This window comes from Boleophthalmus pectinirostris, unplaced genomic scaffold, assembly GCF_026225935.1.
Source record: "Boleophthalmus pectinirostris isolate CB_2022bp ecotype Guang Dong unplaced genomic scaffold, ASM2622593v1 HiC_scaffold_7, whole genome shotgun sequence".
NCBI classification, from domain to species: Eukaryota; Metazoa; Chordata; class Actinopteri; order Gobiiformes; family Gobiidae; genus Boleophthalmus; species Boleophthalmus pectinirostris.
The window spans coordinates 7,043,647-7,071,262 of NW_026571473.1; the positions used below are offsets into that span (position 1 = coordinate 7,043,647).

Below are 27,616 nucleotides of genomic sequence, written 5' to 3' on the forward strand. Positions count from 1 at the left end.
TTCAGTGCTTCTACAGTGTTAGACTTTTTTTATAAATCATCACTCAGATTGTTCCATACACTAAACCCTCTATCAAATACAAACACTTTTTTTGTACTTATCTTCATTTTTCACATTTATTTTATTCTCCAAACCAGGAGTGTCCCAGTTTTTGATTTTTGATATTGAAACTCTGGTCACCCTGCATACTGTGTAACGCTGCAGGCTCTCCCCTCCTCTATCCATCCCTCCTCCACCTCCCTCTCTCTTCCCCCTCTCCTCCTCCTCCTCCTCCCTACCTCCCTTCTGCGTGGCTTTGACGTGGGGCAGTTACCTCCTTACTCCGGGCCAGTCTCGAGTTCGCCTTTCTGAGCTCGGTGGTTTTTCCTGCTCCCCATTGTCCAGCTGACAGCCTGTCCTCACCGGAAACAGCGGGAATTTATGGATCGCCACCGCAACATGGAGTGGACAGACAGCTGAACAAAAACAGGAAGCGCAATGGGCAAAAAGACAGATAAAAACTCGTATGAAGATAAGTAAACACAGTGAAAGGTGAAATCATCAAAAACAGCAAAGATAACAGGAGCGGGGTTTGATAAAGGCATTCATTTATACTGATGGATGAGACAGAGGGGCTTTCTCAGGATACAGTGATGGAGAATGGAGTGGGAAAAAAAATCTGAACTGTACTTTTTTTCCCAGCAACAAAGTTTTAAAAATAAGTTGAGAGCAGAGTGGTCAGAAACTTCCAAACTTGAAGCAGGTTTGTGGATAGATCTTCAAATCTGACAACTAATGATAAATATGGGTGAAGTCTGCAAATTACAACAGATTTGAGGAGAATCTTTTGAAATGTTCTTGAGTAATATTAAAAGTGCACTATTTTTTTTCTGATCTGCCACCACTTGTCTCCATGGGGATGTTATTGTATTGCTTTGTCTGGAATGTCCCACAGTATGGCATTGAGTGTATCTACCTTGATGGCGAGCCGGTCACGTTGCCAGGCCAAGTTGCATTCTGATCTGTGGAGCGGTAAGTAAGAATTTAAGTTTTTTTTGGGGAGTAATTTAATAAATACCAGGTTTAAATGCTACACTGTGAAACATTCAAGACGAAGCAATGATATCTCCATGGAGATCACAGGCAGATGGTGATCTCAACCTAAACAAAAGTAAAATACTGACCATTTACTTTCAGGTACTTATTTTGCTAATCTTCATCAGTATGAGGAAAAAGCTGGTATGTTATTTTTATATTTCTTGATCTAAGCAGCAGAACAGTGCATGATAACTGTGCATTACTTTATACTTTTTCTGTTTGAATACAGAAATACTAGATCAAGCTGACAGTAGCTCAGTTGGTAAAGTGTTTGTTTGAAGGTTGGCAGTTTGAATCTCGCTCTCAACATCAACATCACAGGTTGAGCAGTCAAATCCACTAACCCACAGGTTGGCTGGTGTGATTCCAGCTCCCACAGAAGAATGCTGTCGTTGTGTCCTTGGGCAAGTCACCTAACCTATCTCTCCCCCAGTGTGTGTGTTGTACACTGGTGTATAAATGTGTGTGAATGTGTGAGTGATTCCTTGTTATAAAAGCATTTTGAGTGCCTTGAAGGTGGAAAAGCGCTGTATAAAAATTAATAAATGTGATTCTGACACATAATTTTAGCAAATACTCTTACTCATTGATAATTTCTGTAATATAATATTCTGTATGATAATAACTTATCATTTTACTTGAGAATTTTGGAGAAATCAAGTAACAAAAGTAACTCTATGACAAGGCGAATTGTGTCATTATTCAATTTGCTTATATTTAGTGTTAGATTAATTAATAAAATGATAAATGCTAAGTTACTGTACACTTGGTCAACTGACATGAAATTAAACTCTGCTGAAGGCATGGAGACTAGTGGAACTTTGCTGCCCTCTGCTGATAGAAAAGCAGAAGTGAGAATAATAGCAAGAGAATAAAAAAGTCATAAAAAGTAAATTATTTATTATACATCCTATTGTTCAGAATGAGAGTGAAGTTGACAGTACAATGGGCCACAGTAAGAAAGAACATTACAAATAAAAACATAAAAATAACAGGAGACAGAGTGGTCTGCACAGAGGGGCTGTAGTGTTACTTTTAAAGCTGTACTGTGTAACTTTTCTGATGTAGACACCTGTTACCATGGAGATGTGATTGCTTAGTCTGGAATCCACCACAGTTATAACATTAAACTTATTAATCACCATGGAGACAAGCACGTGAAGCCGCCAGGGCAAATGACAGAGGTAACCTTGTTTTAGGCAATTTTTTTTGTAATAAAACACCCGTTGAAAATCCAAAATAGATAACTGTAATGCCAGATTGTGGAACATTGCAGGCAACGCAATAACATCTCCAAGCAGACAAGCAAGTCCATGACATGTTACATAGTGCAGCTTTAAGAACATAACTGTCACATAATATCTTCCTTTTTCATTTTCTACTTTTCAGCTGTGCAGTCTTTTAAGTGCATGTCATTCATTGTATTTTCGCTTTACCCTGACTTCAGCCCCACCAACACCATCCTCCTTAGATAACTTAACAGTGGCTACATTTACATGGACAGTGAAATCTGACAACTGGAGATCTGATTATTGGTGCAGAAATGAGATCATTTGTAATTAATAACAATCAGATTACTCACATCAAGTTTAGATTTCCACATATAATTTTAACAACTCCAGGAATCAGATAACACTCACTGAGGCCTGTCACGGTAATTACTGTATTGTATTATCATTAGGGGTGGGACGAGGCACGATTTCCACAAGACGGGACACGAGATTAGGTCCACAAAAAGAAGACAAGATGAGACTTTGAAATAATGTATCATAAAATACTTGTGTGATCCCGTTTGCGATTTTGGCCTAATTTCATATTTTTGTAGTAACAGTAGTAGTAGACCTTCTTTTTGTCATTTACTAGCCCTTAACTCTTTTAATTCCACTCTAGATGTAAACTAAATGATAAACAATCTCACAAGATCAGTTTCTTCACGTGTGTGTGATCTCGAGGCGCAAGAACTTCTTGTTATGGCACTTCCTGTTAAATGTGGATCCCATTCATTAAGAATTTGAGAAAAGTTTTGCAGCTGAAATATTACTTAAAGTAGGCTCATTTGTCAACACTGAACTGATTCTCTGGGATGCTTTATAATCCTTATTGAACTAATTTGCTTAGGATCTGCAGCCCCAAACAAAATAATACAACTCGAATGATGATGGTGTCGCCCACGGCAACTTCCAAAATAAGGTGGATACTTTCTTGAGCAGTAAATCACACATCAGACTTTGTTATCGTGACAGGCCTAGGTGGTGCACATGTAAAGATAGCCAGTTGGAGTTCAGTAAATGACATTCTTCATACATTAGATCAGACAGTTGCCTCTCCGTCCTGTGGATCCTCCCCCTCCAGAAGGCTGTAGGAGGCATGGCTTTGGAAGGGTCTCTGGAGCGGGTGGGACAGCAGCTTGGCCATACAGTTGTGCAGTTCTATGGCCGGTCCACACAGAGACACCTCATAACGGTAGCACATGCCCTTAGAGTCCAGGTTACAGAAGGACGTATAGTTTTCCTGCAAGAAGAAAAGCAAACTCCATTGACAGAGTGTGATAAGCGGGAGTGAGGATTATTAATTGAATTTTAATTGAGATTGAGATCTATTTCTAATCGTCAGTGATCAGATCGGGTCATTTTAATGGAGAGGTCCGCAGCCAATCCTCTGTCAGTCAAGGCATGTGGTTTGGTGGAAAAAATGTGGCAATTTTTTGTGTGAAATGCTAATGAATAAATGTCCGCATTGTTTAACTACTGGAAATTATTTTTAAATCCAGTTTTTATTTATTTTTAATAAGAACAAAAATTTTATTTAAACAAAACTGTAAAAAGAGGAAAAAAAAGATTAATCTTTTTTTTTTTGCCATATTGCCTTGACCTAGTTGTAATAAATGATTTTATTTATTTACTATTTCTAGATATTGATTTGAATTTTTATACCTGAATGATTTATTTTCTTTTGTATTTACATTTTGTTACTATTATCAACTAAAATTCCTTCCTACTGTGTTTTCCTTTTGTTATAAATAAAATACATTTTATTTAAAAAACACTGTATTAAGGCAAAAACGCACCCTCCAGCTGGTCTCATCTCCATGTTCGTCCATGCCATTGTGAAGGTACACAACGTCAAAGAAGAAATATGGAGACTGAAGCATTTTCTGCAAAACAAAAGATCAAATCCATATTTAGTTTTATAAATATTGTGAATGGGATACATTATACTGTGAGAGTGAGTCCCGTACATTGACGGCCTCTGAGGGGCTGAACTGCAGAGGTCCTGCCTGTCGGCTGTAGATCAGAACTGTTCGAATCACATACGGAGGAGGAATCGTCTGCACATTCTCCATCATTGGCAACTCAATCTTCTGTCGACTAAAGGTATGAAAATAAAGAGATGTACTTTCTGAATTTGGTGTCCTTTTTTTGATAAATTTGAAATGAATTAGCAAAAATGAGTCATTACTTACATAACATTTAATAGATCTTCAAGGTCTGAAGCAACAAGTTAAGGTCAAACTTAGTCATTCAATTCATGAAAACTGAGATTGAGCAACATCTTTTTTGTCATGTTGTCCAACCCTGCTTGTGTAAATGTCACACAGATCACATCTGCTTTGAGCTAAGCTTAAAGGATACTGAATGACTCGCACACATTGGTCTCCAGGTCGTACAGGCAGCTGCACAGTTCTCTGGGGTCAGAGGTGAAGCCAGACAGCTGTAAACACCAGGAAAGCACAAAAGTACTTTTATGAAATACAGTTAAATAAATTCACATAAAGTGATACTGATGACTGAGACTCACCCATAAGGCGTCATCGTTGACCACCACCAGAGCAAACTCGTGCCGTTTGTCGATTTTGTGCTTTGTCCTCACAAACATTTCAATCATCTTTTGAGAAATGTTCAGGGCGTTGGTTTTAGACCTGAATTTAAACACAATTATTTAATTCCAGACTCTATTTGATGAAGTGACTATATGACAGTGAGCTTACCCATTAAAGGACTCCAACTTTGGCAGAGACATTTCTTCAGACAGATCTAAGCAAATAATCTAAAAGAAAAAAAACAATAAATAGTCATAAAACAAATGTGAAGCTAAAATATTTCATAATTTATCTTTAAACTAGGACTGGATAAAATGGGAAATGTGGCTCAAACTGAAAAATGTCTTATTTTTCATTAGTTTGAAAAAGGCAGGGTCATGCATTTATTCAATTACAGGTGTTTTATTGGTACACAAAAAGAAAAGAAAAAGATAAACATACATTCTTCCTGTAAACAGACTGGCTCCCATAGATTTCACATGGTGGCTACTTGTCTTGACTGTGATAGATAAGTTAAATGCCATACTGTGGAACAGTCCAGGCAAAGCAAGAAAATCTCCAAGAAGACAAGCAGTTGAGGGACCCTCCACTCGAAATCACACCTTTAATATTATCCCAGTGAGAGAAACATACCACTTTCTCTGGACAGTTGACCCGTGGGACCCTCAGCTGGTACTCTGCTGGAGGGGGGATGCTGGCACTGATTGGGGGTTGGCTCTGTGCAGGTTTGGGCCTCTCTTTAACCACAGCAGCAGCACCAGCAGCAGCGTTAGAGCTAGACCCTGCAGTACTGGGGCCGGCCACAGCAGCGGCAGCAGTAGGTGGCGCCGTTTGAGCCACAGTGACAGACACGGAGGCGGTGGTGGAGCTGGGAGGACTGTCACTGGTGGACGCTTCTCCCTCTCCCTCCACTCGGCTCCCCACTGCAGGCTGAGGGATGCTGCCGTTGCTGTTACCCCCCAGGCTGCCCGTGCTGCCCCGGCGGTCCTCTGCTCCCTCGGGGTTGGAGCGAGTTCTAGGTCTCAGCTCCACCATTCGTTCCTCACCATCAGCTGGACCTGGCTCCGGGGTCTCCATGGATGCAGAAGTTTCTACAAGGCATAAGATTACAGATTATGGACACAATAGCTCACACATCACAATATAATATAATAACAAAGAGAAAAAAAAAATAAAGATACATTGTTTTGTCCAAAGTAGGGAAATCAGGGGTTAAAGGTGCATTAAGCAACTTTTCAGATGGAGGATCCACCACCTGCTTGTCTCCGTGAAGATGTTATGAACGCATTAGCTGTAATGTTATGACACAGTTGACATTAAACAGGAAACAAGCATGTGAAACAACAAGACCAGGTTACAGGACAGATCTGTGGAGAGGCGAATCTGCTCATACTGAAAATGCATGTTTTTAAAGATTTGTAATGAATTCCAGGTAATGTGCAGACTTATCACTCTATAGTACATATATAGTACATCCTTATTTGAAAGATTAAATATCAAGTTCACACTTCAAGGTGTATTTTTAATTGGGTCTTTTTGCAGCCTTTTGGACATTGTTTTATTATAGATTCTAAACTTGATATTTTAATAGTGAACTAATAATAATAATACATTTTTGTTATTAGTTGCCTTTCTGGACACTCAAGGTCGCCTTACAACAATGAACATAGACAAAGTTAAATACAATGGAAAAAACATACAGTTAAAAGCATAAAGGTAAAGTGAGACAGTGCAGCTCTGGTCTGCTGGTGTGGTGGAGTGAATAGACCAGTCTGAACAGGTGTGTTTTGAAATTGGATTGCGAAGGTCAGGAGGGAGAGTGCTCTAAAGCTGAGGAGCAGAGCGATTGAAGGCTCTGCTCCTCATAGTGACGAGACGGGCAGAGGGAACAGAGAGCTGGAGAGAGAAGGACGAGCGGAGGGAGCGGGTGGGTGTGGCAATGTGGAGGAGCTCAGAGAAAGATATGGAGGTGACAGGTTATGGAGGGCTTTGAATGACAGGAGCAGGATTTTGTACTGAAATGTGGTGTGAGATGGAAAGTCAGTGGAGCTGTTGTAGGATGGGTGTGATGTGGTTGATGGAGAGGTGCGTGTGATAATACCTCCCAAATCTTAGTTTATCTATAATCGTAAAACATAGGTTCACTGTAGTTACTTCCCTTCTGATTACAAGAACAATAGACCTACCCTTTGCTTTTGTTCTCTTAAATGTGTATTAGGGAAGCAATTAAAGGTCGAGCAATTACTGGTAAAGGTAAATGGAAAATAATAACGTTTGACTGCGTTAAATACACCAAAAATGAATATCCAAGTGAAACTGGGCTGTTCTCTTTAATACATGCAGCTTAGCTAACATTTTTAACGACATTAAGAAAAAAAAGAGTGCTTGCTGAAACGATCTCACTTTAAACCTATGCTTCACATAAAATCACATTTTTTAAAGATTTATTTGAAATGGTAGCATCTTGACTGTTCGTAGCAAGTGCAGTTTGATGACAGCGCGTTTAGCCCCTGAGCTATTCAGATGAGTCAAATATCATTCCGGCATAAATGTTAAACAGTAAGAAATACATAAGCAATTAAAGAAACTACTTACCTGACTAGAAATATGTCAAAAAGCGTTAAAATGCGACGAAAAGCGAATAAATCTAAGAGCAACACATTTGTTTTGAATCTGCTCGGACTACTTCCGTCAAGACACCGCTCTACTTCCTGTTAGAGGCGAAACACGGAAGCACTGTATTGTGGGTACTGTAGTTTACTTGAAAAGACGGTCTAGAGCACATTTTATTTGGTTTATTACTGTTTTAATGGTTTATTTATTTTTGAAAAGTGTGTATTGTAAATGTTTTTAGTATTTTATTGTAAGCTGAAAATGTGTAGGCTATTATCTAGGTTAATTTGAAGTTAAAACATATGTGACTACCAAATTAAATAAACAATTTTCAGTCTGGTAAGGGTTTTGTCACACTTGCAATGGCACACACTAACTTAATTGTCTGCATGTTTAAACTATTACGCAGCCTTACATTTTCTATTGATTGTTTGTGTGGAGCAGTGGCCCTTGGCTCAGGCTGCATAGTGTTCCAGTGAGAGGGTGTTAATAAAATGGAAGCTCAGTGTGGACAAAACAGGAAAAGGACACAGTCACAGGGAATGGGTGGAGATGACTTTCCACTTACTTCATTCATCGCATTAAGCTGTGTTAGCTCCGACATGTGGACCCTAAGCAGCAACAGGAATATTCGGAAAATATAACAACTGGGCCAACAAACACCACTCTGTAGACTAGAACTACTGTTACTGGAGCCCACTATGGAGGTAAGTTACGCATGCACCACACAGGATATCACAGATCTGCGGCACTTCATAGATGTTGTTGCTTGGCCGGGATAGTTCTAGGGTATGACATCAAACATAGCTATCTTCATGGAGACAAGCAGTAGCTACCAGGCCAAGTTACAGGTCAGATCTGCACACAGGTGACTCTCACAATAAGAATGCATGTTTTTAAAGTTGGTTTTGTTCAGTAATAATAGCAGCTATAATTGAAGAAATGCAAGACCAGTTTAAATTCATACTGAGGAATATTCAAAACCCTTAATGGAAACAAGCAGGTGGCGGACCCCTCACCAGAAAACTTACATAGTGCACCATTAAACAATACAAAGCCTAAATATAATTAAAGTTTTTATCTGATTTATGAAAAGTGAAATTTGTTTCATTATTTCATAGATTGGTGGAACATTTTTGTACCTGCCAAACAAAATAACATAACAAGCAAATACTCTGACAACATTTTGATATAACTGAATTTTGATATATTGAAAATACAATTTAAAGCCCATAATATTTCTATATCTACTATATTTTGCACATATTGTGGGTTTAAATGTAGTAATGGCTTCAATTATAAATAATATAAAAATTCTCACAAAGAATATTTTACACAGTAATCATTGACAACATTCCAGTCACAGGCCTTGGTTGTCACATATGTTCAGTGTATGAATGTTTTAAGTATTTAGCACACACATTTGAAACATATGAGAAGATGGCTGACCTACAAATATTCGCAAAACAGGAAGTTGGATCTCAGGATGTTTTAGTTTCCACCTTTTCCGCAAGAACAATAGCTTTTTAACTTTGGAGCTACAGCCAATGTCAAGCAAGACATGCAGGCGATACCACCAGGCACAGTTACAGGTCATATCTGTGAAGAGGCGAGCCCGGTCAAAGAAATAGTGCGATTTTTATTTTCAAGACATTTTTTAAGAATTTAAAACACCTGTAATTAAATAAATGCAAAATAGATAAATTTGATACCTCTGTGGAAAACTCCAGGCAGAGCAACAGTATCTCTATGAAGACAAACAAGTGGCAGATGCTCCACCAGAAAAGTTACACAATTCACCTTTAAATTAAACCATCTAAAGAGGGAATTACCCATGTTCTGTAGGGCTATAGATTAATTAATCAGTTGATGGTGCCAAAAATTTTATTATTGGTTTTCTGGTACTTTCTTGGCTTCCTGGTACTTTCTTCTGCATAAATAGTTGTTTTTGCATGAACTCGCATGCAGGTGTAGTCTTGTAAGTGAAATTTGGGTCAGATACACAGAGATACGTAACAGTTTTGAAAGCTGTTGCCACGCCCCCTTTTCAATCAACAAATTAATTGGCAGGACTTGTCTTTAGTTGACTACTGCCCTAAATTGCTCTGATTTCTGTACAGGAGTCAGTGCTGGTCCGCTGTGACAGTCTGGACACAGCGTCTCTGAGTGAGAGGGACTTGATGACTCCCGTTGAACACCTGTCGTACCACCCAGAGGCTCCTGACCCCGCCCTGGGCCCCGAGCCGACCCCCGCGGAGCTCGCCCAGTGTGAGGCCGAGGTGGGCACCCTCCTCAGCATCATCGCAGAACTCAACAAAAAAATGGGCTCTCTCAAGGCTCCAAGGTAAACGCACCACTGACTGATAAGGGTTTTCATGACAGAGAGCAATTGTTACTGGGCTGTAACAATATCCAAGTCTCATAATAGGATATTGTCACAGTATGAACCTCACGGCATGATATTTATTGTGATATCATGGGTAAGCTCACGATATGGTGGGGAGGCTCACGATTAGGAATGTAACAACATCCAAATCTCTCAGTACGATATTTTCACGATATACATCTCACAGTATGATATTTATTGTGATATTTTGTGGAGACTAAATAGCTAAAACTGTGAATAAGCAACTTTTTCCTCTTAAAATGCCTTGACAAGACTTAATCCAAAGAACTAAGACTTAAAACTGCTTAGACCTGTTATTTTTCCTTGTAGTCTGCACTGAAATGGAGCAAAGGATCATGGTCTATGTAGTTCCCTCTGTGTTTTTTTAGCTGTTGCTGCACCAAAACTCTTAATTTAAGCAAAGAGACTTATAACTCGATATACTGTGATGGTCCACGATATTACTGTGAGAACTCTGACGATACGATATCACGATTTTTCGGTTATTGTTACATCCCTAAATGTTACTACAACTATTTATGCTCATTTAGGTGTTTGATTTTCAACAAAAAAGGTGAGAATGATTGAAAAATGGTTGGCTAATGGGGTGTAGTAATTCTGTAATAATGGTTTATCTTGGTGGGCCCACAGTTCATGTTGTCTAATGAAAACGCACCTAACAGACTTTCTAATCTTGTTCCTTTTCAGTGATCCTGGTGAACTGAGATCATCAGCCGCTTCCAGGCCTTTGGTTCCAGATCTTTTATCTCACAGACTCAAAAACCCAGAGAGGAAAACTGTGGAGACTGCTCTATCTAAACCTACGATAATGGACAGAGGTAAGGACAAGGCACTAGCTGTCAATATAAGATTCATATTTACCAAAGTAAGTCCTTTTGGATTCACTGCAAACAGGTTTCAGTCATAGTGTCATTTCACTTTATATTGGTCAACTGTCTTCAGAGAAATAACTTGTTGTTTTTTTATATCTATGAACTCAAAATAGAGGTAATGTTTATGAAAGATTCAAATAATATGTACCACTGTACCACCACAACCTAATTATTAAATTATAATATATATTATTTATAATATTATATATATTATAAATGAATAACCTGTTCTGTTTTTGTACTTGCTATGTCTGTCCATTAGGGGGCGGAGGCATTGTATGGTCCAAACTGCAGGATGTGTTGTCTTCAGTGGAGGACTCGATCAGCTTCAGGAGGTCCTGGGCTGCTCCCATCGCAGCAGTTGACCTGAACAAACACAAGGAACATCTGAGAGCAGCACACGAGAGTTCTGCCAAGGCCAGACAGGTACAGATAGGTACAGACAGGTGCGGACATACAGCTATAGAGAGGTACAGACAGGTGCAAACAGACAGGTACAGATAGGTACAGACAGGTGCAGACCGGTACAGACGGACAGGTACAGACAGACAGACAGGTACAAACAGACAGACAGGTACAAACAGACAGACAGGTACAAACAGACAGACAGGTACAGAAAGCCAGGTACAGACAGCCAGCAGGTACATCTGTATAATGATAACCTCATAGCTCAACCTCAACCTAAAGACTTTTTCAAGATTTTCATGAAAGTGGATAAAAAGCATTTTTTCCATCGAGTGGTTGATTTTTTTTATTCTACTGTAATGGTGAGTTATGTTAGAGTTGCCAATCTGTATAGTTTATATAGCCATACTCAAACTTTTGTTAAATCAAAAAAAGCACAGACATCTTTCAATCCTCAAATGCACAAAGGACTTCCATTTGGAAGTTCATCAAAAACTTATTTTGCAAAGTTTCTCATAAAATAAGGGGATATTAAGCAGAACTAACCACACTCTCTGCTAGTAGATTTTGGAGGACATGGAGAGAGAATTCGGAATTTCCTGCACCACAGTTTTCCAGGACGAGGTTTCTGAAGTGGACAAGCGTGACTTCACGTTCAGTGCTCTTCAAAGCCAACAGGGGGAGCTAGAGAGAGCACGCAGCATCAGCCTGATAGACGAGGACAGAGACAAGGTGGGTTTGAAAAATGGGTCGAACAAAACAACACACTTCACCAAATACTTAAAACATAATGAAAACACACTGTCAGTGTCCCAAAAATATTAAAAGTAACTTTTCTGGAGAGCATGTCAGCTTTTTAATGCACTGGACTTACATAGCTCTTTTTAAGACACCCAAAGCTTATTACAGTGCATTATCTATTCACTTAGTATTCAGTAGTGGTAAGCAACTACTGAAGTCACAGCAAATCAAACCTTGCATGTTTCAGTTACCTCTTCTCCTCCTTTCTTGTAGCTGGTAAACCTGCACAGAGCCTGGAGGTCTGGCAGGCACTCCCCTTCCTACAGGCCCAGTGCGATGTCGTGTGCTGGGTCAGTCAGTCCAGACTGGGCCTCTCCTCCGTACCCCGGGTCCCCTCTGCTCCAGCGCAGGACCACCCGAGGACCACCCCCTCTGCCTGGGCCTGGGGACCTGTCTCCTCTCGGTTCTGGGACATCCAACAGTCCATGTACCAGCCCCATAGGCCCAGAAGTGGAGATTGAGAGACTCAACAGGTGAGAGAAAGGCTGAAAGATTTGGAACAAATAACTAATTGTGATGTTGCTGACAAGCTATTATGGATATATTTGTGATTTTTGTTTTAATAAAAGGATAAGACTCAGATTTCAGAACATAGTTTTACAGATCTACACTACAGGGTGAGCAGTTTTTATGCAGAATAAGACTGGATAGGAAATTGCATGCAATCAAATTGCAATTTAGATTTTTTAGATTAATTTCAATTAATACATGATTTTAACGCAATAAAATCACCTATAATGAGGTACATATCTTTATTTCAGCAAATTTTTGGCAAAATTATTATGCAGTAGGTCTTTAAAGGCATGGTACCTGAATTTTACTGTCTTAAAAACATGAAAAACAGAACTGTTTGCAGTGGTCCAAAGTTATTCCTCACTTACATTATGCATTCTAAGCATCCAAATTGTTTCACAACTTTCCGAGACCAGAGTGGAGTTTAGCCGTCATGGTAAAGCTAACAACAACTACCATGCTACAACAGTGCACTACCTGATTATCAAACAATAAAATGGTTTAGAATCAGATGCAGACAGTACACAGTGGACTTATTTTTATCTCAAGAGCTGCTTCTACAATATTTCTGTACTGAAGAATAACAAATTTTGCTCAAATACATAGGGAAAAAAGCGGTACAGGGTCTTTAATTATATTACGCAAAATATACTCTTAAGTCATGTTATAATGGGTTGAAATTATCCAAATGATTTTAGTGAAGGTATATGGAGTTTAAAAGTACAGTAGAGCACTTCCTGTATTACCACAGAACATCACAAGGTGGAACAAAGTGTTTCCAGTGTTTGTGTGCTTAACATGTGTGAATGAACCAAAACACAACTCCACTTATATTTGTGATGAGGAAACAACATAATAACATAAATCAGAAAATAGCACACTACAGGCAGTTCACAAAGGCATTATAATGACAGAAATGCTAAACATTGTTTCATTTGGCTTATTAAAAGGCTTTGGACACAACAGCCTTGAAACGTGCCAGGGTTTATCAGTAACTGTACAACAGTGAGACCAAGTCCTTCAAAACATTTCTATCAGATCTAAACTCCAAACTAGATTCTTTTTTATCTTACATAAAGGGTTCAGGGTTATACATTCATTCCACACCAAATGGTCCCAACTCTTTCATAATCACTGGATGCCAACTACTTTTCAAAGTGCAGAACTCACACTGCAGAATAGTGAAGGAGGAGGCCTTGGTTTTGATTGGCTCTCATCTCTTTATGTCTTATCTTGTCGTACACTGCAATTAGAGTAAATGGTAGCACAGTTGAATTTGCGTATTGCTTTTCAACTTGCAAGTACTTGAAATGTTTTGTTTCAAGCCTTCCTTCATTCACCTATTCACAAACAGAAGTGCTCTCACGTTCGAAAAGAGGCTGCTGCCAACACTGGGTTAATTATTGACGCTGGGAATGTTTTTAATCCAAGTGAAAAACCACACAGATTTAAAATGGCCTATTTGAAATGTGATGTGGAGTAGTGTTGTCACGATACAAAAAATTTCAAACTTGATTTCGTTACTAAGAAATATCAATACTCAATACCAATAATAAAAAACTCTGTCTACAGTCAACATAAAATCGAAGTTTTTTCTTTTATATTCTCATGTGCTTATATCATATACATATATCTTATATCTCTGTAATTTCTCAGTGGTCCATGGGCATATATTAGTCTATGCGCTCTTATATGTGTTCTGATACAGCTCTACATCATTCTAAAGCCTCAGGAAAGGTTCATTTCTGTCCTGTGAATGTGACTTTTTACTGTCGAAACCAGCTCAGATTAATATCTAGTTTTGATACTAGTTTTAAAATGGATCTGTATCTGATTTTTGATACTTTTCAGAACCCTACTGTGTGACATGTCTTACGATGCCATATATCATTTACAGTGGTTTCTATGGTTACAATACTAAACAATAAGGTATAAGGTAGTAGAAACAGTGCCTTGTCTATAAACGTGTTTTGCAGGATAAAACGTTTCACGCATTTTCCAAATCTAAAGCTCCCGGTCCTAAAATCCATTGTGTTGTTGCAGTGGGGTGGTAAAAAGCTGTGATTGCTCTATTTTCAGCTGTTTTATAAGGTCAAACCACCTTGAAATGCCAGATCTCCTCTGAACTCAAAAGCTAAGCAGGGTGGGGCCTGGCGGGTTCTTGGATGGGAGACCAATGGGAAAACTGGGAGCCACAGTGAGGCAGCAGTTGCTCTGGAAAATAATGTCATTGTGTTCACGAGCAAGACACTTCACCCACCTTTCCTAGTATGAAATGTGTGTGGTGTTGCTAAATGTTTCCACTTTCCAAAATGTACTTTAACTGTTACTGTAACTGTAACATTAAAAATAAAGTGATGGAAAGGCTGTTCTTGGTGTGTCTGTGTGTGTATGCGGGTGTGTGAGGGTCTGACTTGGCTTTTCTATGTGTCTGGTGTATTTCCTCTGTGCACTTCGGTTTCCTCCCATCGACTCAAAACATGCCCAATAGATCAAATCCTCCAGCTAAGGTAGTCCTGACCAAGACTAGCTCAGAAATAGGGCAAATATAATTGGACTACTCTTCCAATTGGTCAGTCTTAGCAAGAGTCTGAGTGAGAGCTGGTTTTAAGCAAATACAAGCAAAGTATGAAGCTGAAAAATTGTATTTATTTTCATGACTTTTACTGTTTTATTTCCTTGTATTTTTGCTTTTTTAAAATTTAACTTGTTTTATTGTTTTAATGAGGTCTAGTGGGGGTGAAGAGAGCTTTATTTTATATTCCCAGTGTATTATTTTCTGTATGGTGCAGCACTTTGGAATTTGTTTTGTTAATGAAATGTGTTATATAAATAAAGTGGATTAGATTGGATGATTTTAGTCACATATGCAAGGCAATATACTGAGGACACATGAATCGTGATAAAACTGGAACTGTGATCTGACTCCAAGAAAATCATTATATTAAATTTTTTGGGATATCGGCCATACCTACATTGAAGAATGGGTTAAATGCAGTAGACAAATTTCCCTGGGGACAATGAAGTGTACCTTATATCTTAATAATGCAATATAAGCATCTTTGATTGTCTAAAAAAAAAGGTGCTTGAATAACTGACACATTTCTATTCTATAGCATGTTTAACTTACTTACACTCACAGTTATAATCCAGCTCTATTCTCTGTTTGTTTGTCACAGGCTTATTGAGCGTCTGAAGAGCAGAAATGAGCGTCTGTCTTTGGCCTTGGAGCGAAGGAAGAGTGAAGCGGAGCACATGAGCCTCACATTAAACAGACTGGAGTCAGACTGCTCTGCTCTACAGCTGGCCCTAAGATACTGGTGACATCACACACACCTGCACCACAGAGACCTGTCCACTCTGACCCTGATCTGTGCTTTACGACTCCCTGCTCCACTGTTAAAAAGACCTGTTTAAACTCTACAAAAATAAACTTTATACTATCCTCTTCTGTCAGGCTATTTCTCAGACACTGATGAATCATATATGAATACGCCCTAACACTACTATCTATTATTTCTGGAATTTTTTTCAACTGTTGCATTGATTGTTTTCATTCTAAGGGTGGAAGTGGAACTTTTAGAGGCCCACTGAAATTATATATTTTATTTTATTTTAATATTTATTTTTAATCTCTGATCTGTGTTGTAATGATGTTCTCTGTCCTCATCAAAAACATATATTATTCTTTCAAACTGAAAATGCTGTTCCACCTTGTGATGTCATGTAATAATACAGGAAGTACTCCACTGTGTTTTTAAACTCCATACACCTTCAACAGAATCATTTGGATAATTTCAGCCCTGAAACTTAGACTTAGCCTTAGACAAACTTTAATGATCCACAAGAGAAATTATTTGGACACAGTAGCTCGCATAACACAAGGAGCTACTGAACCTTGCTGCCATTCTCTAAAATAAAATTACAAAAGCTACCCTATCAACTTGAAAACTACCACTACATGACATCACAAGGTGGAACAGAACATTTTGAGCTTTAAAGATGTAAAAAGGGTTACTCAAACATGCGTGGATGAAAAAAACAAAAAAACTCTACATATGTTTTTGGTGAGACAAAGAGTCCAACATGACTTAAAGCTCATAAGAGTCAATTTTGCAAAATATACGACCTATAATGATGTACTGTGTAACTTTTCTGGTGGAGGGTCCATTATCTCCTCCGCTCCATGGAGATTGTTGCTTTGTCCAGAATCCACCACACTATAGCATTAAGCGTATCTATTTCCATGGAGACAAAAAAGTGACCCTGCTCATGATTTTTAAGCACTAAAAACACCTGTAACTGAATAAATGCAAGATGGATAAGTTTAATGCTACTGTGGAACACTTCAGGCAAAGCAATAACATCCCGATGGAAAAAAATCTGATGACAGACCCTCCACCACAAAAGTTACACAATACAACGTTATAGGTCCTATTTGGCGGAAAATTGATTCTTGTGAGCTTTAAGTCATGTTACAATCTTGTGACCTCCTCAAAACAGACCTGAGGTTGTGTTTTGTTTCATTCACACATGTTTGAGTAACACTTTATTATTAGTCTGTCAGAAAATAGTTTTATATGGGTCCTTTAAGCAATAACATCTCCATGGGAAAAATCAGACGATAGACCCTCCACCAAAAAAGTTACACAATGCCCCTGTAGAAACCAAATGATTTTAAAAGCAGCACATGTGAAAGAGCCTAACATTTGACCCCTGCGCTCTGCCTTTGGTCTGATTGACAGTGAGGAGTGTGAGGAGGCCTACGCAGAGCTGCTGTCACTTTACGAGGTTAAGACTCACCAAAGCATTCCTGACGGGACGGGCGCAGCAGGTGGGCGGATTCCGGGTTTTACTGTGGATTTGGGAATGCAGTTCAGACGCACAAACATTTACCCTGATTTTTCCGCTGCCATTAGAAGAAGCTGGCCACGCTCCAAATGATCTGCTTGACACGGAGGAGCTGTGCACGTCTTTCTCAACTGCAGGGGGTGCCGTGGAGGAGATACAAATACAGAGGTGATTTCAGTACAGTAGAGCTCAGGTTCATAAAGTCATTACAGTGAATCATCATGTAAACTGTTTTCCATGAGAAAATTCTAAAGTTAGTTTTGTTTCATGTGGTTAGGCCAAGTAATTACAGATATTAACCACAAACCATCCTAAGGCATGTTAACAACTATTACACAATTCACATTATAACCTGTCACTATCTTAGTTTTAACTTGTCAGTCCACACATAACACCTATTGGTGGTTTTCAGATTCAAGAATGTGACGATGTCATACTCCCAAAAAGTAGAAAGAGCCAGTATTTTGTCATGAAATATACAAAAGATAATTCACAAATGTGTGAAAATGTGAACCTGATAATTTCTATTATGGAATAGACCGTATAACACAACAAAAATCTGTATTTTAACAACTAGTATCGCAGATACTTAAAGCCATAGTATCGGAATCGGTATCGGAACTGAAAAAGCTGGATCAATGCATCCCTATTAACAAGAGTAATTTTAGCTGGCTCCATCTGCATTAAATATTATGGGTCTATAAGATATTATTCATCTGAAACACAGTAATTAAACAAAGTTGTCCACAGTCAGTAATGCTTCGTTCACTGTTCACTGAAGGGAGACAGCACTTGTTGAGCTGATGTTCACTATTCACCCCCTAACCCAGGGTAGTTCGATTCTCGCTCCCATCAGGGCATAATGTCTTTGTATCTTTGGGCAAAACACTTACGTATGGTGGAGAATAAAAAACACTAATGTGACCCTTTATATTTTTTTACTAACAGGAAGACAACAACATGCTTTAAGTAATCTAATGTATACTAAAACTGTGTTGAATTTAGAGCTGAGTACCTTTCAGTATTAGAGCTTAGCACCTGAATGATACTTCTTTTGGTACTTGTGTGTTTTAATTACTAAATACAATGACAACAATTTGAACAATATGCAAACTTTTTAATGTTTGGTGACGATGCCTAGAAACCTCTTGTGCCTCCGGGACCAACCAGACGTTAAAATTTGAAAGACTTGAAAGAAAAACAAATTACAGAATTTTTGGTACCTACATTTTTTTTGGTGTTTCTTTATAGTACTGGTAACTTTTAACAGTCCCAAGCCCTGGACTGCCCTCATTAGGGGCTTGGTCCTGACAGAATGCAGACCTCCTTTCTAAAACCACATACATATTTGTGAACGTATTGCCATGTGTATACAAGCTCTAATTGTAATCAGGCTTTGACACACTTCATGTAATTTTAAAGGACACCTGAGGAGGAGCGCGAGGTTGGTCTGCGTCAGCACATCGAGCGTTTGAAGAGAGAGCGTGCAGCCATTTGCCTCCCCAAAGCAGGAGCGGCCCAGTGCAAGATGATCCCTGACAGCGGCCCAACCCCGGGGTCACGAACCGGACACGCCAGCAGAGACAGGGCCAGTGACACCAAGAAGGAGAAGGCTTCCCTCTTCTATGAGCTCATCTCTGTCAGGGTGAGAGCTGCACTTACTCCTAAGTCTGACTCCTGCTCTTATTCAAGCCACGATCAGCTAAAGAAACAATTGTGGAGGAAATTCACACCACATCAAAGATTCTGAATTCTGTCTTCTTAAAAAATCCCAAAATACTATGGCAGGGGTCTAAACTATAGCCTCAGGCCTTATGAATTTGCTTAATTTAGGTTTAGTTGAATTCTACCTCAATATAACCTCAATAACATCACATTACGTTACATTGTGATTAGTGATAGTCAGATTATTCTGCAAAAGTAATCGGATTACTCAATACTGATTACTGCTTCTAAAAGTAATTTAATTACTACTCTTATTACTTTATTTCAAAAGTAATTAGATTACTGATCACTATAAGTTACTTTGAAAAAAGGAAACAAGCAGCTCTGGAAACCAATTATAAAAAGCACGAACTCTTCACTCTAATGACACTTTCTGTTACCGAGAATAATGTGAAGCAGAGACGACCTGCACTTAAACCAATATTTGTTGTTTTGTTCCACATCTGATCTGCCAAAGGACATCCTGTGCTCCTGTTTTTCTTTTTACTGTTTTACCAAACAGTTCTAATGGATAACACATTACATTACTGCATTATTAAAAAGTAATCTGATTGCAGTAATCCCCTACTTTGTAACTAGTTACTGCCCAACACTGATTGTGACAAAGGCCTTAAATGTTTCAAGCCTTATTAAAGATCTAGCAGCTCTACAAAACTATGTGAAATGCACCATGTGAATGGCTCATTGTATTGACCATGGGTCTTCTGCTTGCTCTGCTTTGATTTAATATGTGGCTCTAAGTAGGACCCCTGAACTATGGATATACTGTATATTAAAGGTGCACTATGTAGATGATGGAGGGTCGGTCACCTGCTTCACATTACTGTTCTGCCTGAAATACATGTCCCACAACACAGCATCAAAATCTATATTGGATTTATTCAATTACAGTCATTTTTATGGCTAAAAAAACACAAATTGTGAGTGGGGTCTCCTCTCCTGACCTGTAATTTGACCTGCTGGTGTCACATGTATCCAAGGCAATGAATATGTGGATGGATAGACAATAACATCTTTCTGGAGAGAAGCTGGTTGCATAAAACACATTTAGACAAGTAAACTCATTTGAGAAATAAAAATTACACAGTGAAGCTTTAATTTAAACACAGCCTTTTTCCTTGTGTCATGATTAGGAGGAGATGTCTGACCTGCGCGCTCTGATTCGCCTTAAAGAGAAGGAGCTGCGCTGTATCGAGTGGAGTCTGATGGCCCAGAAAACACCGGACGCAGCTGGAGCTTTCATCCCAGAGAGAGAGGAGCCAGAGGAGCACAAGAGCCAGCAACAGGTGACAAAGTTTTATTAAAATCTTCGAAGAATAAAAAGTCAAGGTGAAGTGTGCGTTTGGGAGCGAGATGATGGTCTATTGTGACAGATTCAAATGTGTCTGTGCCTCATGGGAAATCACACTAAAGCAGGATCCCTTCAGGGTAATGGGATATTTCAGTTTCACAAGGTCTTCTCCTGAGCTGACCTCTCACTGCAGAAGAAATGCTTTTAATGGATTTATATCAAATACCTCATATTAGACAAGGACAAAGACCTGGGCGTAACGTTATATACTAGAGAAGTGTATTGTTAATATTGAAAGTTCAGGTTCAATGCTGCATCTAACTTTGTCAATGTGATATTTTTGGCAATGTTACCCAGATTTAAATCTGGAGTATCTGATTTTGAGAAAGCCAATCCTCTCTCATACTAAAATGTAACAGCAACATATCAGATTCTTTCTTACAGGTTTGATCAAATGTTTTAGTTTACGGTTTATTTGAAGGGACAATGTATAGAGACTTTAAGATAATAAAAAACAGGCAGGTTCTGCACCAGATTGTAGCTAAATAGTCAGCTTTTATCAAGCAGTATGTGCAGCTGTCACTACAGTACTGTTGCTTTTAAAGAAACACTTTTTAAACTTACTCTTCATACAGAGGGAATAGGGATGGAAAGAGACACAATTTTTGCAAGATGAGACACACCACGACATAATTTGTAATAAATAAGTGGTGCAATCATTTCACCATATTGACGTCATTTATTAATACTTATTTTACTTACTATACTATGTCACTGTAGTACGGCTTTTTGGAACTGCAGCTTCTCAAATTGTATAACTCACCAGCTCTTAACTCTTTTTTTTTGTCCAAGCCAAATGTAAAGAATCTCACGAGGTTATTTTTTTTTCATGTGTGCACAATCTTGTCGCAATTTTTTCTTGCAAGATCATGTGACACCAGATCTTGTTTCATCCCTAGTAGTGAAGTTTTAAGAATTGCAATGTACCTTGTGCTGACACTGGAGCATTCAAGATTAGAGATGGGAGATACAGTATATTGAAAAATGTATAATATTGCAATTGTTGTTTTGGAGTCTCTGGAGACAGTTTCCAACCATATAAGATTATTACGGTCATTTTTTACCAAAACATTTACATTTACATTTATATTAGCACAGCTTTCATGAACTGCTTTAACAGGAGTGGGACAGGACTAAAAAAAGACACAAAAAAAATGAGCGAAAAGATATTCCCTTTTTCAATAACGCCAGATGCCCAGCCCGATTCAATATTGTTTTTACCTTAATTATCCTGTTTTCCCTTTCCTGTAGAGGCTGTGTGAGGTGGCAGCTAAACTGGGCCCTGACGGGGACCTCTCCAGACCCATCCTCAAGGAGCTGCAGGCCGTTCTTCACAGGTAAAACTGGTTCTGCATATTAACAAACATTACAGCCAGATATGTTTAAAGCCATACTGTGGAACATTCATGGAAAAGCAATTACATCTGACAGAAAAGTGCAGAATTAAATGGTTTATGTTATACTATTATCTGATCTATGTTCTAATGTTGTGTCCTCCTCAACAACACACCTGGAGTTGTGTTTTGTTTCATTCATACATGTTTAACACACAAACCCTGCATATTTAGAGTACTTCCTGTCATACAGAAAACACTCCACCTTGTGATGTCATATGGTAATACAGGATCTAATACCCATCTCTAATGGTAAAATGAGCTGTTAACTTAAAACCTACCACTACAAGGTGGAACAGAACAGCAGATGTAGATAATAATAAATAAAGGATTACTCAAACATGTGTGAATGAAAAAACAACACAATTCCAGGTACATTTTTTTGATTCAGTAACAACATTATAACATGGCTTAAAGCGCACAAAAATCCATTTTGTGCAGTATAGGTCCTCTAAGCACAGTCAAAGTAAACAAGTATTTCCATCACTGCCAAAGGTTGAGAAGTTCATCTATCAGACTAACTATGTGTCCATTCAAAAGTGCAGAATGCGGCCAGTCTCCGTTGCCTGGTTTTGATCTGTTGCTTAGAAACACAGTGCACAAGGCCTAGTTTTCCTATACATTCTGCGTGGACACTCTTCTATCCTCCGACCTTGAGATGTGAATGCTCTACGTGTCACTTTAACCAGAGCTGTGTAATTGCTTAAAAATGGCGTGTTTTTCACAGAAGAGACCAAGACTAATGCATGTGGACTGAAAGAGAGCATTGATTGCTTACTATTGTCTGTGGAACAGGCCTTAAAAAAGACTGGCCTTAGTTTAGAATTAAATGAACACAGCTTTATGTCTTTACAACATAATTACAGTTAAAAGGCCCTATACCTGATTTTTTCCTCCATCTTTTTCATCAAATGTGTCTTGTCCCAGTAAAGGGGTATTGTATATGCAGCTCTTGAGGTTAAAATCACAGTTTGTTGTGTACTGCCTGCATGTAATTAGAAAGCATTTTACTGTCCGATAATCAGGAAGTACATAGTTAGCATGCTAGTTGTTGTTTGCATAGCATTACCGTGTTGTCCAAACTCTGCTCTGGTCTCTGAAAGTTGTGCAGAGCCACTTGTAAACTCATTGAGGACGAAAAAATTATTAGGATGCTCTGAATGCATAAGGTAAGTGAGGAATAACTTTGAACCACTGTACAAACTGTTTAAAATGAACTAATTCTGTTTTTTTGCATTTTTAAATAATAATAATAATAAAAATCAGGTACAGCACCTTTAACTTTATTGTTTACTATTTTCTAGGGAACAGGCCTTAAAGAAAAGACTGGCTTTAGTTCAAGATTCAATGAACACAGCTTTACCAGACAGCAGCCCTCAGAGGAGAGACAGTGGAGAGGTGGCACGGCTCACCCAGGCTCACAGGTACATATGGTCACCTTTAAATACACATTTAATAGCCTTAAAGGGCCCATATGATGTTATTTCCTGATCTACTTGTACTGTATGGTATAATGTTGTTTCCTCATCACAAAGATTGCACATGTTTAACACACAAATCCTGCAAATTTAGGCTGTGTTCTTCTCTCAAACTGAAAACACCTTGTGATGTCATGTGGTAATACAGAAAGTGCTCCACTGTGTTTTCCAACTCCACTAGTCATTCAGTTAATTTTAGCTCTGGAATTGCCAGTCTCTACAGAACATAAGGTTATAAGAACATAAACAGATGTTAACTTGAAAAGTATCACTTCACATCAAATGGTGGAACAGAGCATTTTTAGCTTTGGAGACACAGACTAATAATAAAGGATAACTGAAACATGTGTGAATGAAACATGTGTGAATGAAAGTTAACAACCCTATAAAATCTCACAGGAGTCAATTTTGCGTTACATAGGACCTTTAACAAAGCATAGCAGTTTAGATCTGTATAAGGATGATCTGAAATCTGATTCTTGTATTAGTTTGTGACTTCATATTTCAGTCTTTTTGTCAATTCTTGAGTTTAAAAAAATAACTTTGAACAGAATCCTATTTTTAAAACATATATTGCAAGCCTTATTTCAATGCTTGCATCCTGCATTTTTCCTGTGCATCTTCAGGCATCAGTGCAGCAAGAATCTGAAAGAATCTGAACTGCACATTCAGGCGTCGACGCTCTGGAACCGCGTCCAGGGCTTCGGCGTCATCAGTTGAAAAAGCTCAAGTTTTGGCATCGGGCGTGCTGCATCAACTAATCAGGGACAACTATCCAGTGACATAGCATTGTTATTACCTGGAAGAAGGAGAAGAAAGAGAAAGACCTGGGAGCCACAAACACCAGAATGTAGTATCATTAGTGGAGTAACAATATATTTACATCGTGACTGGCGAGCTGATCACCTCCGCTGATGTGTTTAACGTAATGAATACACTAAAGCCACTCTCTCAACTGAGAAAACAAGGCACACATAGACCACAGCAGAGGAAAACAATTTTTCTCCCGTTTCTCCATGGTGTCCAAGATGTGCATCGGGGGCATCTAAACTCAAATGTAAAGGCGTCCAGCTAGAGGCGTCCAGTGCGTTTTCTAACAGCGCAGTCTAAATGCAGCTTTAGTGGTGAGAACATTCAGCCACAAACCTGAAGGTCATTGGATAGTTACATAGATAACAGCTCTAACTTGTACATACAGGTGTTATGCCCTTGAGCAAGACATTCCCCCAACAAACTGAAAATAGGTCAATCCCCTGGCTAAACCCTCTTTTCCAGCAGCACTGTTCACTCGGGGCTGCCTTGGTGTGGGTCTGTTTGGTGTGGTTTCCCGCTCATTTGAGATTTGATTCACAATACCTCAAATGTAGTTCACCGGTTTACATGGGTTTTAATAAATCAGATTAAATTGATCTAAGCCAGTTATCCGTAGTCATGGTAAGTTGCATGTACAGATTACTTTCAAAAGCTAGTTCTTCATACTTCACAAATCCAAAGCTCTTGTACCAGTGCGTAAATAATATATATATGCCTCTTACAGTAAAGCTCTGAGCTCGTACCGTCAGATCCGGAGGAAGTACAGGGAGCATGTGTGGAGACTGGAGCAGAAGGTGGCGGCCATGATGGAGACCCAGCAGCAGCAACAGCAGCAGCAGCAGCAGCAGCAGCAGCAGCAGCAGCAGCAGCAGCAGCAGCAAAGCACCACTCAGCAGTTCTCATCACAGCAGAGCTCATCACAGCAGATCTCATCACAGCAGAGCGGGGCCAGTGCGATGTCAAACACTGTGGCTGGAGACAATGCAGACTGGAGAAGAGAGGAGACAGTGTTATAAATATTAGGGTGATAGGACTTGTCAAGATGTAATTTGGTCCCAGTGTCACTTTGGAACATCTGCTACTTTGGAACACCTGAGTCCTGGTATTTCATATAAGCTACTTCAGAATACTTTAAAGACATATTATGCTTTTGTCTGCTATATAGTTATAATATGACAAATCTTATTGGATGGATCTTTATTTAAAGGTGCACTGTGTAATTTTTCTTGAGGAGAGCCCACCAACTGTTACTGTTTTGCCTGGAATGTTCCACAGTAAAGCATTAAACTCATCTATCTTCATGAAGATGAGCAGAAACAAAACTAGGCCAAGATACAGGTCAGGTCTGTGGAGAGGAGTATCAGAGTAAGAATGGTACATGGTATTTTTGAGCAGTAAAAACATCATTAATGGAATAAATGCAAAATAGAGAAGTTTAATAGCGTACTGTGGAACATTATGAAACATTTTAGAGAAATGCTGTCTTAAATACAGGAGAATACAGATTACTCAAACATGCATGAATCATTCACATTACAAATTGAATGTGTAAATGAGAAGGGAAAAGAATTTGTTAAGGGCTCTTAAAATACAATTTTGCATAATGTCTCCCTTAAAATTTTTGTTTGTGTGGGAAAACAACCGGTTGATTATTTAGTCCTGAACATTTCTAGATTACCACCAAATGATGTCTTGAGGTGGGAGCGAGTGTTTCAAGCTCTTGAAAAGAAGACAGCTGTAAATGTGCTGGATCACTCAAACAATGGAACATGGAACAATATATCATGCTTTACTGCCTGTTTAGTTCTGCAAAAAATACAAAGTACAAATATTGTTTGTGTATAGTGTAAGTGAAAGTGAAAGTATTATAACAACAAAAGCACTTAGAATGTTTATGTACTTATTATATTGTAATTATAAAACATTAAGCTTGTATTGGCATAACTTTTTTCTTTTTTTATACCATGTTGTCAAATGCAGTATACACATTAAATAGATCCGGGTGATAACAGCAAAAAATGCACATTATTTTTTTCCTCATTGATTCACCTTAATTTTTCTATTAGATTGAAGGTTTTCTTAATAAGTAATATGGCTTTCAAAATGAATTTTATACACATTAACTCAACAGATTTAAATGAGTTGCCATTTAAATACCCTGTTTTTTCCCATGTATTTGAGAAAAATGTGTCTTGCAACTCTAGATTTACGCAGAAGTCAAAGTATGCTGCTTGCTGTCTACATCAAATTAGAAAGAGCTTTAAATGTCTGATAATCAGGAAGTGCATGTTAGCACGCAAGTTGTTAGCTTTACCTTCACAGCACCAGTCTCTGATAGTTGTAAAAAGCGCTTATAAACTCATCACAGTGAATAATTAAGATGCTCTGAGTGTATAAGGTACAAGAGGAATAACTTCGAACCACTGCAAATGGTTCATAGTTACGTTTTTTTTTATGTTTTTAAGATGGTGAGACTATATTATAAACTCAGAGTAGAATTGTGAGGTATAAATTGTAGAGCAGGACGTGAGGCTCACATCACACTTTGCTGGTCAGGCAGAAGCAGCTGTCATTGCCGACTGAAATGAGCCCTCCAGAGTGACCCCTGGTGCTTATGTCCTTATACCCAAACACAGAGCTCCAAAAGCCCCTATAGCTGGACGTGTTCTGGCCTCACAGCTCCAAACTGTGGGGGAGGGCCGGGACAATGGGAAACAAAACGCACAGGTCACAATATGTCCACGCTGCGCTTTTATGGGCTTTAGCTTAATATGCAAAACACATATATGACCAACGCACAGTTCAAATGGGCTTTTCTACAATAGTTTTACTTATAGCATTATTAAAGTTGTATTCTGATTTTTCAAAATACTACTTTCACAATAATTGTTTATGTTTTGCTCTATAATCACAGTTAAAAGGCCCTCTATCTGATTTTTTACAGAGCAAATGTGTCTTGCCCCAGGAAATTGTTGTACTGTATTATAAAAGCACTTCTTGAGGTCAAAATAAGTCTTCTGTGTACTGTCGGCAACTAATTATTGAGTGTTTTATTGTCTGACAAGCAGGAAGTGCACAGTTAGTATGCTAGTTATCATTAGCATTGGAAAGTTGTGAAAAGCACTTACAAACTCATGACAGTGAATAATTAGGATGCTTAGAATGCACAAGGTAAGTAAGGATTAATTTAAGATCACTGTAAACCATTTAAAATGAACTGGTTTTCTTTTTTCTTTAATTTTAAGAAGCTAAAACTAGTTAATGATAGATGTAGATACTATGTTTTAAGAGCGCTATATATTTTATATATTTTTTCCTCTTTTTTTTATAATACTCAGAACCAGATCTCTAGAATATGTTTTAAATCCTATATTAAAGTTCAAAGAAAATCAGCTCAGATTTCGAGGAATTGTTTGAGCCCTTTCCCGTCATCATCTTAACCTTTCCCCTATTATCAGCACATTATGTAATAAGCAGCTGTAAGTTGTGAGCCGCC

The 27,616-nt window shown here is 38.6% G+C and overlaps 2 protein-coding genes across 3 annotated transcripts; one reads left to right on the top strand and one right to left on the bottom strand.

Moving 5' to 3' along the window:
* Window positions 1-1,960: 1,960 nt before the first annotated feature.
* On the bottom strand, window positions 1,961-7,617 carry babam1 (BRISC and BRCA1 A complex member 1). 2 transcript variants are annotated; one of them, XM_020933388.2, is made up of 9 exons: window positions 7,493-7,617; window positions 5,531-5,988; window positions 5,066-5,124; window positions 4,876-4,996; window positions 4,710-4,788; window positions 4,541-4,565; window positions 4,316-4,445; window positions 4,145-4,231; window positions 1,961-3,588 (listed from the first exon to the last, which is right to left on the bottom strand). In XM_020933388.2, exons 2-9 carry the CDS (start codon window positions 5,972-5,974, stop codon window positions 3,388-3,390), a joined length of 1,146 nt encoding a protein of 381 aa, XP_020789047.1. In that variant the 5' UTR covers window positions 5,975-5,988; window positions 7,493-7,617; the 3' UTR covers window positions 1,961-3,387. The 2 variants fall into 2 exon arrangements, with proteins under 2 accessions (XP_020789047.1, XP_020789048.1); XM_020933389.2 differs by lacking the exon at window positions 7,493-7,617 and adding an exon at window positions 6,079-6,205.
* A 476-nt stretch (window positions 7,618-8,093) lies between these two features.
* ushbp1 (Usher syndrome 1C binding protein 1) lies at window positions 8,094-26,117 on the top strand. The gene is made up of 14 exons (XM_020933409.2): window positions 8,094-8,217; window positions 9,631-9,854; window positions 10,605-10,735; window positions 11,052-11,215; window positions 11,759-11,926; window positions 12,209-12,468; window positions 15,688-15,828; window positions 17,254-17,342; window positions 17,428-17,527; window positions 18,782-19,004; window positions 20,218-20,370; window positions 21,687-21,772; window positions 23,134-23,253; window positions 24,845-26,117. Exons 1-14 carry the CDS (start codon window positions 8,212-8,214, stop codon window positions 25,134-25,136), a joined length of 2,157 nt encoding a protein of 718 aa, XP_020789068.2. The 5' UTR covers window positions 8,094-8,211; the 3' UTR covers window positions 25,137-26,117.
* Window positions 26,118-27,616: the final 1,499 nt, after the last annotated feature.

What these genes read in the sequence shown, in the direction of transcription:
- babam1 (XM_020933388.2), bottom strand. Translation starts at nt 5,974, where the DNA reads ATGGAGACCCCGGAGCCAGGTCCAGCTGATGGTGAGGAACGAATGGTG. An exon ending in GCCCCTCAGAGGCCGTCAAT is followed by an intron (nt 4,232 to 4,315) that starts GTACGGGACTCA and finishes TTTGTTTTGCAG; the next exon opens with AAAATGCTTCAGTCTCCATA. An exon ending in GAGATGAGACCAGCTGGAGG is followed by an intron (nt 3,589 to 4,144) that starts GTGCGTTTTTGC and finishes TTCTTCTTGCAG; the next exon opens with GAAAACTATACGTCCTTCTG.
- ushbp1 (XM_020933409.2), top strand. An exon ending in ACCTACGATAATGGACAGAG is followed by an intron (nt 10,736 to 11,051) that starts GTAAGGACAAGG and finishes TCTGTCCATTAG; the next exon opens with GGGGCGGAGGCATTGTATGG. An exon ending in TAGACGAGGACAGAGACAAG is followed by an intron (nt 11,927 to 12,208) that starts GTGGGTTTGAAA and finishes CCTTTCTTGTAG; the next exon opens with CTGGTAAACCTGCACAGAGC.